The sequence below is a fragment of the Alligator mississippiensis genome, chromosome 7, assembly GCF_030867095.1.
Source record: "Alligator mississippiensis isolate rAllMis1 chromosome 7, rAllMis1, whole genome shotgun sequence".
Classification (NCBI taxonomy): Eukaryota; Metazoa; Chordata; order Crocodylia; family Alligatoridae; genus Alligator; species Alligator mississippiensis.
Genome location: NC_081830.1, coordinates 7,776,262 through 7,789,615, shown reverse-complemented (window position 1 = coordinate 7,789,615; position 13,354 = coordinate 7,776,262). Strand labels below are relative to the sequence as shown.

At 59.2% G+C, this 13,354-nt stretch overlaps 2 protein-coding genes across 5 annotated transcripts; both read right to left on the bottom strand.

Annotated features, from left to right (window-relative positions):
- Positions 1 to 61: 61 nt before the first annotated feature.
- Positions 62 to 2,374, bottom strand: FITM1 (fat storage inducing transmembrane protein 1). The gene is made up of 2 exons (XM_019479146.2): positions 2,008 to 2,374; positions 62 to 1,498 (listed from the first exon to the last, which is right to left on the bottom strand). The coding sequence occupies exons 1-2, from the start codon at positions 2,238 to 2,240 to the stop codon at positions 895 to 897; spliced, it is 837 nt and encodes a 278-aa protein (XP_019334691.1). The 5' UTR covers positions 2,241 to 2,374; the 3' UTR covers positions 62 to 894.
- Positions 2,375 to 2,468: 94 nt separating this feature from the next.
- DCAF11 (DDB1 and CUL4 associated factor 11) lies at positions 2,469 to 12,528 on the bottom strand. Of its 4 annotated transcripts, none has more exons than XM_006259729.4 (15): positions 12,423 to 12,528; positions 11,177 to 11,385; positions 10,717 to 10,844; positions 10,492 to 10,613; positions 9,632 to 9,696; positions 9,406 to 9,506; positions 8,797 to 8,943; positions 8,638 to 8,692; positions 5,986 to 6,054; positions 5,513 to 5,570; positions 4,929 to 5,114; positions 4,689 to 4,842; positions 4,146 to 4,298; positions 3,472 to 3,578; positions 2,469 to 3,331 (listed from the first exon to the last, which is right to left on the bottom strand). In XM_006259729.4, exons 2-15 carry the CDS (start codon positions 11,311 to 11,313, stop codon positions 3,203 to 3,205), a joined length of 1,611 nt encoding a protein of 536 aa, XP_006259791.1. In that variant the 5' UTR covers positions 11,314 to 11,385; positions 12,423 to 12,528; the 3' UTR covers positions 2,469 to 3,202. The 4 variants fall into 4 exon arrangements, with proteins under 4 accessions (XP_006259791.1, XP_019334690.1, XP_059586443.1 ...); XM_019479145.2 differs by having other exon boundaries at positions 10,492 to 10,633; positions 11,200 to 11,385; XM_059730460.1 differs by having other exon boundaries at positions 11,177 to 11,399; positions 12,423 to 12,481.
- Between the last annotated feature and the right edge of the window lie 826 nt (positions 12,529 to 13,354).

Here is a 13,354-nt window from a genome sequence, read left to right as displayed (position 1 = left end):
CCCCCAGGCACCTGGGTGCCCCCCCGGCCCCACTTCAAACACCAGGCAGGCAACGCCAGACTCAGAGGCCACCTTTATTCGTGCCCCAGCACCTCAGTTCTCAGCCTGGGCGTCTGCTTGGGCACCTGGGGCTACACCCCACATCGCTGCTGGGGCAGACGGGGACCCTGCCCTTCTCCAGCTGGTGTCCCTGGCTCTCCTGAACGAGCCGGTTCCCATCCCACATCCAAAGGTGGGAACAAGCTGCACGCATGACAAAAGTAGTCTGGCGTCAATTGACCGGTGGTCTCCCAGACGCTTGGGTCCCTTCTCCACGCCTGTTGGCCCCAGAAGGTGCCGAGGACACATGGACCCCTCAGTCGTCTCCTAGCGATGGCCAGGGGCAGGCTGTCCCAGATGCCGCGGTTCCTCAGCCCAGACAAGTCCACACTCCAGGGCAGGGGGAGACGCCCCTGCACAAGACTCTCCAGCTGATTTCCCCTCTCCTGGATGCCTGGGTTCCTGACTGAGCTTAGGATGAGTCCATTGCCCATTGCTGTGCAGAGCTTCTCCAGGTGTTCACCAGGCCTGGCCCACCCCAGATGCCTGGGTTCCCACCTTCTCCAGATGTTCTCCAGAGGTGGCCTCCTCCCAGATGTTTGCATTTCCACACATTGCCCAGAGATGGCCCCACCCTCTCCTCCTCCCGAAAACCCAGATTCTCACCTCCCACCTTCTCCCAGACACCAAGGTTGGCATCACCCATCTTCTTCTCCAGCTGTTCTCTAGACACTGAGATTTCCCACCCCCTCCCATCTCTGCATGTACCGCAGAGGCCACCCCATGCACTCTTTCTACTGGATATCCAGGTCCCCCGCACCCCACCCCCCTCCCCACCCCACATGCCAGGATCCCTCAGGCGCACTCGGCGGCCAGGGGGAAGAGGCCAGTGCCAGGGCGGCCAGGGGACCAGCGGCAGCGGTACCAGCCACGGTACGCCAGGGCCCAGCAGAGGGTGGCAGTGGCAGTACCAGCAGCATGGGGGGCATAGGGCGGCTGCCACAGCAGCGTGGCCACCAGCAGGGCTGGCCACAGTAGCAGCAGTGCCACATTGAATAGGAAGAGGGCATGGAGCGCGGCCCCCGCCCGCAGCCCCCGAGCCAGGCAGCGCCCAAACACGCCTGCCTCCTCCAGCACCAGCAGTGGGCAGAAGGTGAGCAGGAAGGCAGGCGCCGAGGGGGCAAAGCCAGTCCAGCGGTGCCCGCCTGCGCTGCAGGCTGCCTTGGAGGGCAGCGCGTTCACCAACCGCCCACCAGGCACCGGGTCATAGCAGTGGCCCGTCAGGTCCTCGGCCAGGGCAAAGGCAGCGCGGGCGCCCACCCAGAACCCTGCGCCCACAGCCAGTCGGCACAGTGGGCGCAGCGCTGCACCCACCCGTCCTGCTGCGCCTACTGCCAGCGGCAGCAGCAGCCCCGCCACCAGCAGGCTGGTCCAGCCCCAGGCCGACGCTACCAGTTTCCTGTGGACAGGAGGAGGCAGAGGTGAGGGGGGCACCTAGGCTCTGTCACCCACCCCTGCTCCAGCGCCCTCCTGCACTCATCTCCCTCTACCCCCAAATGCCCCATGCCCTGGACCTGTCCACACAACCCCATCCCCGTCCATCCCTGTTCCCCCACCCCTTGAGATCTCAAAGCCCCCCCAGACCTCAAGCCCAGTCCCCAACACCCTACAGATCCTGCCCCCAGTAGCTCCTGCCCTCCCACTCACTCTGCCCTGAGCCCCAACCCCAAGTCCCACCTCAGATGTCCCCTCACGCAGTTCCCTCCCCTCCCTTCCCAGATACAGACTGCCGTCCCTCCCATGACCCTCAGAGCCCCCAGTTCCCCCCTATCCACCCAACCCAGCACCCAAACTCCACCCACCCCCATGAACCCCCACCGAGGATCCTCCCTTGCCATCTCAAGACCTCTAAAGCCCACTCCCCCCCTCCCTGCTCCCAGCCCAGAAGCCCCCTGCCAGGGGACTCACACATGGAAGAAGTTGCGGGGGTTGGCGAAGACGGCATGGGGGCTAACGTACAGCCGCAGCAGGGGCGACAGCAGCACCAGCAGCGCGAGCCCGGCATGATAGGCCCGGCGTGTTCCCGGCAGCACCAGCACCCAGGCGGCCTGCTCCCCAGCCAGCTGCACCAGCCCTGCACCCAGGCCCCCTGCCAGCCCCAGTGCCCGCCGCGCCAGCCCCCACAGCTCCCAGGCCCCCATGGCACCACACTGACGGGCACAGCCTGGCCTGGCCCAAGACAGCTGCGGGGCCTGGCCTAAAAGTGACAGGTGGCAGCTGCTGGCTGATCCCAGGGGCCTGTGAGGGGGTGCAGACAAGAAGGCTGGAGGGGGGCAAAGGGAATCTGGGGGGGTAAGTAGAGAGTATTATCCCCTGCAGACTGGGTCGGGGGAAGAGGGGCTTCCCCCCCAAATCAAGGGGCACAGAGACACGTCTAGAGAGGTTTATTCTCAACATAGACAGCAGGTGACACAGACAGCCCCCGTGCAGCACAGGGCAGAAGGGGGGGCACAGAGCCCCTCCAAGTCCCCCATGCCTGGCCCTTCCATGCACGGGGGACCCGCATGGGACTGAGAATATGGGAGACACCCCCACACACTTCCCAGCCTTTAAAAAACAAGGGGGCATCCCCCCACTAGCAGAGAATATACAGCCCCACTTCTCCATGGAGGGGGGGAAAACAGAAGCCCCCCCCCCAAAATACCAGCCCCCCAAATCAGAGAGGCAAGGCAAAGCCAGGGACTCACAAAAGACCCACCCGAACCCAGAGACCACCCCTCCCCCACAGCGGGGGGGGGGGGAACAGCTGACGGGAGTTCAGGATGTGGGAGGGGAGGGGAGGTCAAGGACGGGCAGAGGAGAGGACCTAGATCTGGCTCCCCTCCGCCTGCCCGGAGCCAGCCAGCGCCCTCCCCCCTCTGTCAGAACTAGCACTGTCAGGAGGGCAAAGCCCCCTGCCCCACTCCTAAGCCAGCATCCCCGCCACGGGCAGGGAGCCCTCACCTGCCAGCCCCGCACCACCCGCCTCTGCCCAGGAACAGCAAGGCCCTGGCTCCACAAAGGGGGAAGCCCCACCCAAGGGTCCCTGTCCCTAGTGAGGAGGGGGGGGGCTGGATTGCATCGCCAATCTCTCCTGTGGGGGGGGGGCCACGATTGAGGTGCACTATTGGCTGGAGGAGCGGGGCGTGGCCCGGGAGGGCTTGGGGGCCACGGGGGGGCTCCCCGGGTCCCTGAGGTCATCCTCGTAGTACTCAGCCTGGCGGTGCTCCCAGACACGCAGGCTCCCGTCCCACTGCAGGAAGAAGGGGTGGGGGGAATTAGAGCACCCCCTGCTGGACGCAACTGGAGAATGCCTCCCCCCTCTTCAGCATTGCCAGGCCATAGATCTGCACCCCACCCCTCCTCCCCCCTGCTGGATCCTGACCCACTCACCGAGCTGCTCACAATCTTCTCCTCATAGGGGTGCCAGCTGACGTCCCGCACGCAGGCCTTGTGATTGGTCAGCTTCTTGATGATGCGCCCTGTCAGGAGGCTGTAAACTGGGGGGGACCGCGTTGGAATAAATGATTACTTTCCCCCCCCGTTAGCTGTGCAGAATGGTATTTCCCAACCCCCCCCAACAGTGGTATGTGCCACTCCCTCCCTGTTGCCCCAAGCCCCCAATTGGAATGAAACTTCATAATGGAACTCCCCCCCCCCTCGCACTGGGAGCACAGGAACAGTTCGTCTGGGCCTGGCCCAATGGGAGGGCCATCCTGCCCATTGCCCCCCACCTCTGGACCCAGTGGTAGTCCAAAGCACTAGGACACAATTGAGTTTGGACACAATGGTACAGCCCAACCCTGCCCCCAGGACACAATGGTACTGCCTGCCCCATAGCCCCGCCCTTGCATCCTGAAGCCCCTCCCCTTTTACACTGGTTGCTGGGGGAGAAGCAAGGGCTCTGCCCTTACCTCATCATCAGGCAGGCACTGGCCCAGTTTACTTCATGGCCCCCTGGCTCCCAATTCCACCCCAATTTGGCCACGCCTCTGTCCCCCCCCACTGCCCCACCCATTTCTAGTTCTGCCCACATTCCAGTGTAGCCCCACCCCCAAGCAACTCACCCACCACCTTGCCCGTGGAGCAGCCGCTGTAAATGTATTGGCTGCCGGTGCTGTAGGGTGGGGAGAAGCGGCAGCGAATCAGGGTGTGCAGCACCCCGTGGCCCCTGTAGGTCATCAGGGAGCTGTCGCCCGGAAGCTTCCCCTTGCGCCAAGCTGCCGGAGACCAGCTGCATTAGAGCCTGCCCTGCAGAGGTGGGACTTCCTACCTGGGGAGGCAGGACTTCCCACTTTGACCCTCTTGGCAGGAGGCGGGACTTCCTGATTTGCCCACGGAATCTCCTCTTACGCTGCATCCTTCCTGCCCCCTTCTCCACCCTACCTGCACTCCACTTCCTGTCTCCACCACCCAACATCCACCTCTTGGACAACCTACTTCCTGTCCCGACTAATCCCGCAGCGACCTCTCTTCCTGTTTTTTGCCACACCCCCACCTGGTTTTCCATCCTGTCCTCCCCAGCCATTCCACATCCTATTCTCCAACTCAGGCTAACTGTCCTCCAACAAGTAGGCTCATCTTCCACTTCCTGTCCCCCTGCTCCTGACCTCTTTTGGGCACTTGCTGCCACCGGTAGTCCCAGTTCTGCTGGGTGACGGCTTGGCGGGATGCCTCCATGGCCTCACGCCCCGAGAACCTCCGGATGTCCCACAGCTTGATGGTCTGGTCTTTGGAGTTGGAGATCAGGTACCGGGCATCCCCCTAGGCAAAGGAGATCACGCTGGTCCTGTACCAACCCCTGCTTCTCCCATTTTTATCTAGCACCCCGCCGCCCCCGCAGGTCTCACCTTGCTGTCGATGAAGGTGATGCCATCCTGGTGCCCAGCCAACATGCCCACAGGCTTAGGGTCGTCCTCTCGCATAGTGCGCCGATCCCACACTTTACAGATGGCATCGTCACCCCCCGAAAAGAGGATGTGGGAGCTGGCGTCCGCAAAGGCCACGGCATTCACATCATCTTCATGTGACTCGATCTGGGGGGGAAGTGGGGGCATTGTGGGTATTCTCCCAGAATCTTCTCTGCTCTCACCTGAAGGCACCCATTTCCCAGAATGCCAAGAGGTCAAAGGCAATTTACCTCCTAGAATCCTCTCTACTTTAGCCTGAGAGCACCTCTTGTATCTACTATGCCAAAGGAGGAGGCACATCGCCCACCCCAAATCCTTTCCGCTCTTGTCCTAGGGCTTGGTACTCCAAGTGACATCCCTAAATCCTCTGTCCTCACCTACTAATTTGGTATCATGGGTATCCCCTTCCTAGAGCCCTCTGTGTTCCAGCTGGAGGGCACCCACTGCCACTACCTGCTGGGCACTGCGGGTAACCCACCTCTCCCAGAATCCTCTCTGCCCTTGCCACCACCTGGGCTATATACCTTGAGAGTCCGCCTGTTCTGCTCACGGTCGAAGACGTACACACAACCGTCATTGGCTCTGGAGAGGAAGATGGACTCGTCAGGAAGGGGACTGGAGATATTTGGCCGGAGCTATCCCAGAATCCTCTCTGCTCTCAGCAGAGATGCATCTAGGTTTCCATGACATTGTGGGAGAGAACCAGACCACATTTCCTGTTTCTGCTCACTTTGTGGTTGCAAGAACCAGACAGCACTGCCTTGTGTGGGCTACACTATGTCAGAATCCTCTCTGCTCTCAGCCATGTTGCCTCAAGAGGACCATGGCACATGGCATTGTAGGTAAGAACCAAGTGGCACTGTGTGGTGCTGGAACATGGAGTCCCCAGATCCCCTAGTGTTATCTGAGAAGTTTGGGTTTCACTGCATCATGGCTAGGAGCCGTCTGGCACCAGGCAGGACTGGACCGACTCCAACCGGGTGAGATGGTCACTTACCCCCCGAGGACCTCCCGTCCATCTGAGGATACCGTGAGAGAGAAGACAGCAAATCGTCTCTCATCCGGCCTGAGGGAGAGGAACAATTAGACATAGCACCTCCTCAACCCCCCTGACCAAGATGCCCGCCCATCTGGTTACCTCAGACCAAGATGGTGACCCCCCCCCCCCCCCCCAAGTCACTTCAGCCCAAGACGGTTACCCCCTCAAGGACCGCCCTAGTCACCTCAGCCCAAGACGGCCACCCCCTCAAGGACCGCCCTAGTCACCTCAGCCCAAGACGGCCACCCCCTCAAGGACCGCCCTAGTCACCTCAGCCCAAGATGGCCACCCCCCCTCAGCCCAATTCTGTTCCCTCCCAGACCCCCAGTCACCTCAGCCCAAGATGTCCGTCCCCTCCTATTCCCACGATACCTCAGCCCAAGAAGGCCATTCCCACCAGCCTTCTCCCAGTTAGAATCATAGAAAGTTAGGGTTGGAAGGTACCTCAGGTCACATCTAGCCCAACTCCCTGCTCAAAGTAGGATCGTCCCCAAAAAACTCCAAGGATGAAGATTCCACAACCTCTCTGGGTAGTCTGTTCCAGTCTTTTACTATAGTCTTTGTGAGAAAATTTTTCCCCAAAATCTAACCTCAACTTTCCTTGCTGCAACTGGAGCCCATTGCTCCTTGTTCTGTCATCTGCCACCACTGAGAACAGTCCAGCTGCATCCTCTTTGAAGGCTGCTGCCCACCCTGTAGGTGGTTGAAGGCTGCTATTAAATCCCTCCCCTCAGTCTTCTCTTTTCCAGATTAAATAAGCCCAGTTCCTCTAGCCTCTCCTCATAAGTCATGTCCCCCAGTCCCTGAGCCATTTTTGTTGCCCTCCACTGGACTTTCTCCAATGTGTGTGCATCCTTTCTGCAGTGGAGGGGCCAAAACTGGACACAGGACTCCAGATGTGGCCTCACCAGCACCCAGGAGAGGGGAAGAATCACTCCTACTAATGCAATGCAGGCCAGGATGCCGTTAACCTTCTTGGCTACAAGGGTACACTGCTGGCTCATATTCAGCTTATCGTCCACTGTAACCCCCAGGTCCTTTTCTGCAGAGCTGCTGCCCAGCCAGTCAGTCCCCAGACTATATCAGTGCATGGGACTGTTTCATCCTAAGCGCAGGACTTTGCACTTATCCTTGTTGAACCTCATGACATTAATTTTGGCCCAATCCTCCAATTTGTCTAGGTCACTCTGAGCCCTAGCCCTACATTCCAGCGTACACCGCCCCAGCTTGGTGTCATCTGCAAACTTGCTAAGTGTGCACTTTGCCATCTTCCAGCTTGTTGATGAAGATACTGAACAAGACCAGCCCTAGGACTGACCCCTGGGACACTCCCCTTGATACCAGCTGCCAGCTTGAAATCAAACTATTGATTACTATTACCCTTTGAGCCTAACAATCCAACCAGTTTTCTATCCACCATACAGTCCATCCATCCAATCTGGACTTCCTCAGCTTGTTTGCAAGAATTCAATGGGAGACCATATCAGAAGCCTTGCTGAAGTCAAGGTATGTTACGTCCACTGGTCTCCCCATATCCACAGAGCCAGTCATCTCATCACAGAAGGCAATCAGGTTGGTCAGGCATTACTTGCCCCTGGTGGATCTGTGCTGACTGTTCCTAATCACCTTCTCCTTCAGGTGCTTAGAAATGAATTGCTTGAGGATCTGCTCCATGATTTATCCAGGGACTGAGGTGAGGCTGATTGGTCTGTATTTCCCCAGATCCTTCTCCTTCCTTTTCTTAAAGATTGGCACTAGATTTGCCCTTTTCCAACTGTCCAGGACCTCTTCCAATTGCCACAAGTGTTCAAAGATAATGGCCAGCAGCTCTGCAATCATATCAGCCAACTCCCTCAGCACCCTTGGGTGCATCCCATCTGATCCCATGGACTTGTACATGTCCAGCTTTTCCAAACAGTCCCCGACCTTCTCTTTCACTACTGAAGGGTGCTCACCTCCTCCCTAAACTGTGCCTGCCCAGTGTAGTAGTCTGGGAGCTGACCTTGTTTGTGAAGACCGAGGTGAAGAAGGCATCAATTACCTTTTCCGCATGCTCTTTCACTAGGCTGCCTCCCCTGTTCAAGGGACCCACATTATTCCCAATTTTCCTTTTGTTGCTGACATATTTGTAGAAACCCTTCTTGTTTCCCTCCATGTCCTTGCTAGCTGCAACTCCAGTTGCACTTTGGCCTTCCTGATTTCATCTCTGCATGCCCAAGCAATACTCTTACACTCCTCCCTAGTTGTTTGCCCAAGTTTCTACATCTTATAAACTTCCTCTTTGTGATTTAGCTTACTGAAGAGTTCCCTACCAAGCCAAGCTGGCCTTCTGCCATACTTGCTGCTCTCCTGCACGTTGGGATGGTTTGTTCCTACGCCCTCAGGAAGGTTTCTTTCAAGTACAGCCAAGTCTCCTGCACTCCTCTCCCCCTCAGCCTGTCTTCCCAGGGGATCCTGCCCATGAGTTCCCTGAGTGAGTCAAAGTCTGCTTTTTGGAAGCCTAGGGTCCTTACTCTGCTGGTCTCAATCCTTCCTTTCCTCAGCCCAAGCTCACTGCTCCCATACCCCCTGCCCAGTCATATCAATCCAAGATGACTACCCCTCCAGTACCTCAGGTCCAGCGCTGTGTGGTTGTCTCCATCCCCATAGATGTTACAGATGTGAACTGGGTGGGAAAACAAAACAGGGGCTGGGGTAAGCACCACCCATCTGGGGGGTAGGGGCGATGGTGATGGTGGGGCCTATGGGGCCCCGATGGGCCACACTCACTGTAGTCAGACCAGCTGGAGTAGAGGAAGTGGCCACCATCGGGGGTGAAGGCCACATCCAAGATGCTCCAGCCCACGTCCCGCGCCTTGATGCTCCGGAACTTCCGGAAGGCTCCGTAGCGGCAGTCATACAGGCGGATCGTTTGGTCTGAGGGAGGGAGGGAGGGAGGCAGGCTGCTGAGATGGCTCCTACTTACAAGCACTTGGGGGGTACCTCTATACTCACAAGACTGAGTGGCAGGGGGCTGCTGGGATGTCCCCTGCCCACAAAGCTTAGTAGGGCACCCCTTTACCCACAAGGCCAAGTGGCCAGGAGACCTGGGGAAAGCAGAAAACTGTGGGCTGCCCTTTACCCACAACGCTTAACAGTGGCACGGACTTATTACCCACAATACTGAGCGATAAGGCTGCCTGAGGCAGAAAGAGAGGGATAGCAGGGTGCACCGGGCTAGGGGATACCCTTGACCTACCAGACCTAATAGTGGGCGGTGAGGAAGAAGAGCTCCTTTACCTATAAAGCCGAGAAGCAGGGCTGCCCCAGGCAATTAAAGGAGGACTGTGGGACACCCCTTCCCCACAATGACTTGCAGGTGGCTCCCCACACCTTTACCTTGACAAGCGGACATGAAGAGCTGTCCATCGCTGGAGTAGACCCCACAGAAGGCCTTCTGGGAGTAGGTGTCTGTGAAGGTCAGATGGTTGGGCAGGAAACTGGGGGTATAGTCGGGGGGTGCGGGTCAGAATGGGGCCTCCCACTGCCCTATACCTTCCAGCTCCACCCCCACTCCCCCTCCCCCACCATATCTTCCCACTACCCCCGTGCCCCCCATACTCACTGTGACATCACACGGGAGCACTCGCCTGAGGAGAAGCTGCCGCTGTGGCACATGCCCCGCTCCCTCTGGGGAAGAGACCAAGGCAGGGTGAGGACCCAGGCATCCGGGAACAGCCTTTCCCCCTTCCCACAGCACTTTGCTCTGAACTCACCAGACCCAACAGAGATCTGCAAATAGAACCCTGGGATCCAGGCTCCCAGCCCATCTGCTCTAAACCACGAGCCCCCACTTCTCCCAGAAGGCAGAGAAAACCCAGATGTCTGGGCTCCCACTCACCAGACCTGTCCCCCTCCCCCAGCCTGGGACAAGACCCAGGCATCCAGGCTCCCAGGCCCCTTGCTCCAAGTCACACGTCTCCAGTCCCCTCCCAGGGCACAGAGAGAACCCAGGTGTCTACAGCAGGGGTGGGCAAAATGCAGCCTGCCAGGTCATTCAATCCAGCCTGCGGGGCCCCTAACAAAATTTAAAAATTAATATTCATCTGCCCCTGGCTGCCTGTCATGCGGCCCTCAATGGCTTGCCAAAACTCAGTTAAACAGCCCTCCACTTGAAATAATTGCCTGCCCCTGGTCTACAGCCTTCCTGCCTTCATCCACCAGACCTGCCCCCCCCACCCAAACTAGGAGAGAACTTAGAAGTCCAGGCTCCCAGCCATCTTCAACCTACCAAACCCCACCCCACTCCCAGAAAGCAGCCCCTGCTTGCTCTAAACACACCAGACTTCTTAGGGGCTGGGGATAAAACTGAGGTGTCCCAGCCCCCCTGATCAAACCCACCAGACCCTGTTCCCTGCCCAGAGCTGAGACAGAACTCAGGTGCCCTTGCTGCCAACCCCTGAGCCCCTGCCCTGGGGCACGTACCTGGGAGAGGAGGCGGGGCAGGTTGTGCTCAGCCTGCCCAGGCCCCAGTTTGCCCACAGCCAGCTCCACCTGTGTCTTGAGCTCATTTTTCTCCAGCTCGCGGGTGTCAGGGGTGGAGTCCACTGCAGGAGGGGGAAGGACACTGAGAGGGAACCCAGGCATCTGGGGTCCCATCCCCCACCTCCCTCCCCCGAGTGAGGACAGAGCCCTGGCGTCCAGGTTTACCAGGGGGGTTGTAGCGGTCTCCGAGCCGCCCCTCCCAGGCGCAGTCGTTGTCGTCGTCCGAGTCTGACAGATTCTGGACCACCTGGATGTTGGTGGGGCCCCCACCCTGCACCAGCCGCACCTGACCCCTGGGGTGGGGGGCACACACACAGCCTGGTCAGGATCCCTGGGAGAGAACCCAGGAGTCCTGCCCAGGATAAGAGAAAGAAGTCGGGGGGGGAGGAATTAAAAGCTCTATTTCCCCCAATATCACCCCACAATTGCCCCTGTGATCCAAGCCAGTTCCCGCCAGATTTCATCCTGAGACACCCCCCAGCCAGCTGATGGGACTCCCCCAGACAGCAAAGGGCCTTGCCTCATGCCCCACCCCTAGGTTAGGCCTGGCACCTCCTGGAGGGGAGAGCTCCCTGCCCCAGACCCAAGGCAAAAGGGTGCTGGGCCCGCAGCGGGGGCAAGTTACCTGCGCAGGAGATATGCCAGTACCTGGGCCAGGTCCACATCCTCGTCCTCCTCCTCCTCCTCGGAGCCCCGCGGGGTCCAGCCATCCCGGGCGTCTCGGCCCCCGGTGCCTGCGCTGCTGCTGCTGTGCGAGCCCATGCTTAGGGCATCCTCCAGAGCTGGGTCAGAGTGGCTGCCCTCTTGGCTCCACCAACCAGGGATCGGGACCCCCTGAAAGGAGAATCCTGAGCCACCAATCGAAAGGTGGGCTATTCAATGGGCAGCCTTGCCCCACTGCCTTCGTATGTCACGACCACCTGCCAATTAGAACTTGCAATACACAGGGGTGGCTTTGTCCCCTCTGGTATGCCACAGCGACCTGCCAATCAGAGCTTCTGATACTCAGAAGTGGCACCGCCCTGCTCAGTATACCTCAGCCCCCACCAATCAGAACTCTCAATACTCAGAAGGTAACTTTACCCTCTTTGGTTTACAGCTACCCACTAATCAGGGCTCTCAATACTTAGGGCAGCATTTCCCCCTCAATATACCACAACCACCCACCAATCAAAGCTCTCGATACTCAGAAGACAACACTGTCCCCCTCTGTATACCACAGTTCCCAGGCAATCAGAGCTCTCCATACTCATACACCCTTGCCTCTTCACTGCCCAGCTCCCAACCAATTGAAGCTTGCTCAGGGCTCCCCACTGTGCCCACCAATCACTGAACCCCATACTGAATATTCCCACCAATACTGATCCTGCTTAATTGAGGGACTCTGTTGCTCAGAGTATCCTGGGGGAGGGGCCTTGTCTTCCACCAATCAGAGTGCACCTTACTAAAACAGCACTCTTGCTCCCCCACCCTTCCAACCATTATGAGCACCCTGGGCCTCTGCAGCCAATCAGAGTCCAGCATACTAAAAGACCACCTTTGCCTCTCAGGAGAACACCAATAAACTCCCTACCTGAACCCACTGCACCAATCAGGGCCTTCTAAGGCCCCCTCAGACGGGCCCACCAATCAGGACGCCTCTCTTGCCGCGCCCAGTCAATCACCGCGCCACTTAGTTCGGAGACACCTTGGCTCCCCCTGAAGACGCGCGCTCCCCTCCCCCATGCACCAATCAGAGCCCTCCTCACCCCCCAGCCCCGCCCCGCAGGCTTCCAGCGCCCCGCTCCCCTGCTCCCCACCCTGGGCGCCGGCCACTCAGAAGCGGCTCCGAGCACCACCCCTGCTCCAACCCAGCACAGGAGCCTCCTCACCTGCCAGCGGTCACGGCGAGGCCTTGTTTACATCGTAGAGTGCTAGCCTCTCACGACCGGGGGGCGGGGCGGGGCCAGCGCTGCCGCCGCACATTGGCTGCTCGCGGCTTGCCCCGCCCCGCCCCGCCCACGTGGGGCAGTCGGCTTCGGCTAACCCTGCGCACTGATTGGCCTGCCTTGTGGGCAGGACACCCAATCGAAAGGTGGCCTTTTCGGGCCTGTGATTGGACAGGGGCTGACAGCTGAGCCGGGCTCCTGGTACACCGGTTGGCCATTGGGTGGTGGGGGCGGGGCTCGGGGAAGATGATTGGTCAGGGTGTAGTGATGGGGGTGGAGCGACGCTGGACTGGGTAGCGGGAAACGATTGACAGCTCAGAGAAGGGCTCCGCCCCCCTGATTGGACAACAGCCAGGAAATGACCAACCGGATCGAGGCGGGCTTTGAGGTTCTCCTTCCTTCTCTGATTAGCTAAAAATGATTTGATTGATGTCCACAGGGGGTAGCGTGGGCTCTGCGGCCATTAGCTCGCTGATAGGATAGGGGCTGGGGTGGGAGCTGCCTTATCTGATTGGACACTGGGAAATGATGGGCAGTCACGGAAGAGCTAGTCTTTGGCGCTGATTGGCTGGGACAAGAGCCACTGCCACACCTACATGGCCCATTGCCACTGCCCCTCCCCCACCTTGGGGCACTGCCTTTTGGGGTCACATGGGGGGCGTGACCTAGGGGTGGGCAGGGCCCCCCATAGGGGTGGCAGGCAAGACCCAATCCTGACCCAATCCTGGGCATGGGCGGGATGGGTACCCTTTTCCCTCATTGCTCTGCTGCTGCTGGTTGGGGAGGAGGCAAGCAGGCAGGCACAGGGTGGGGGGAGTGGGCAGGGGTCAGGACCTGTTCCCCCCTCCCTCTGCAGCCCCAAGGAGCAGGGAGAC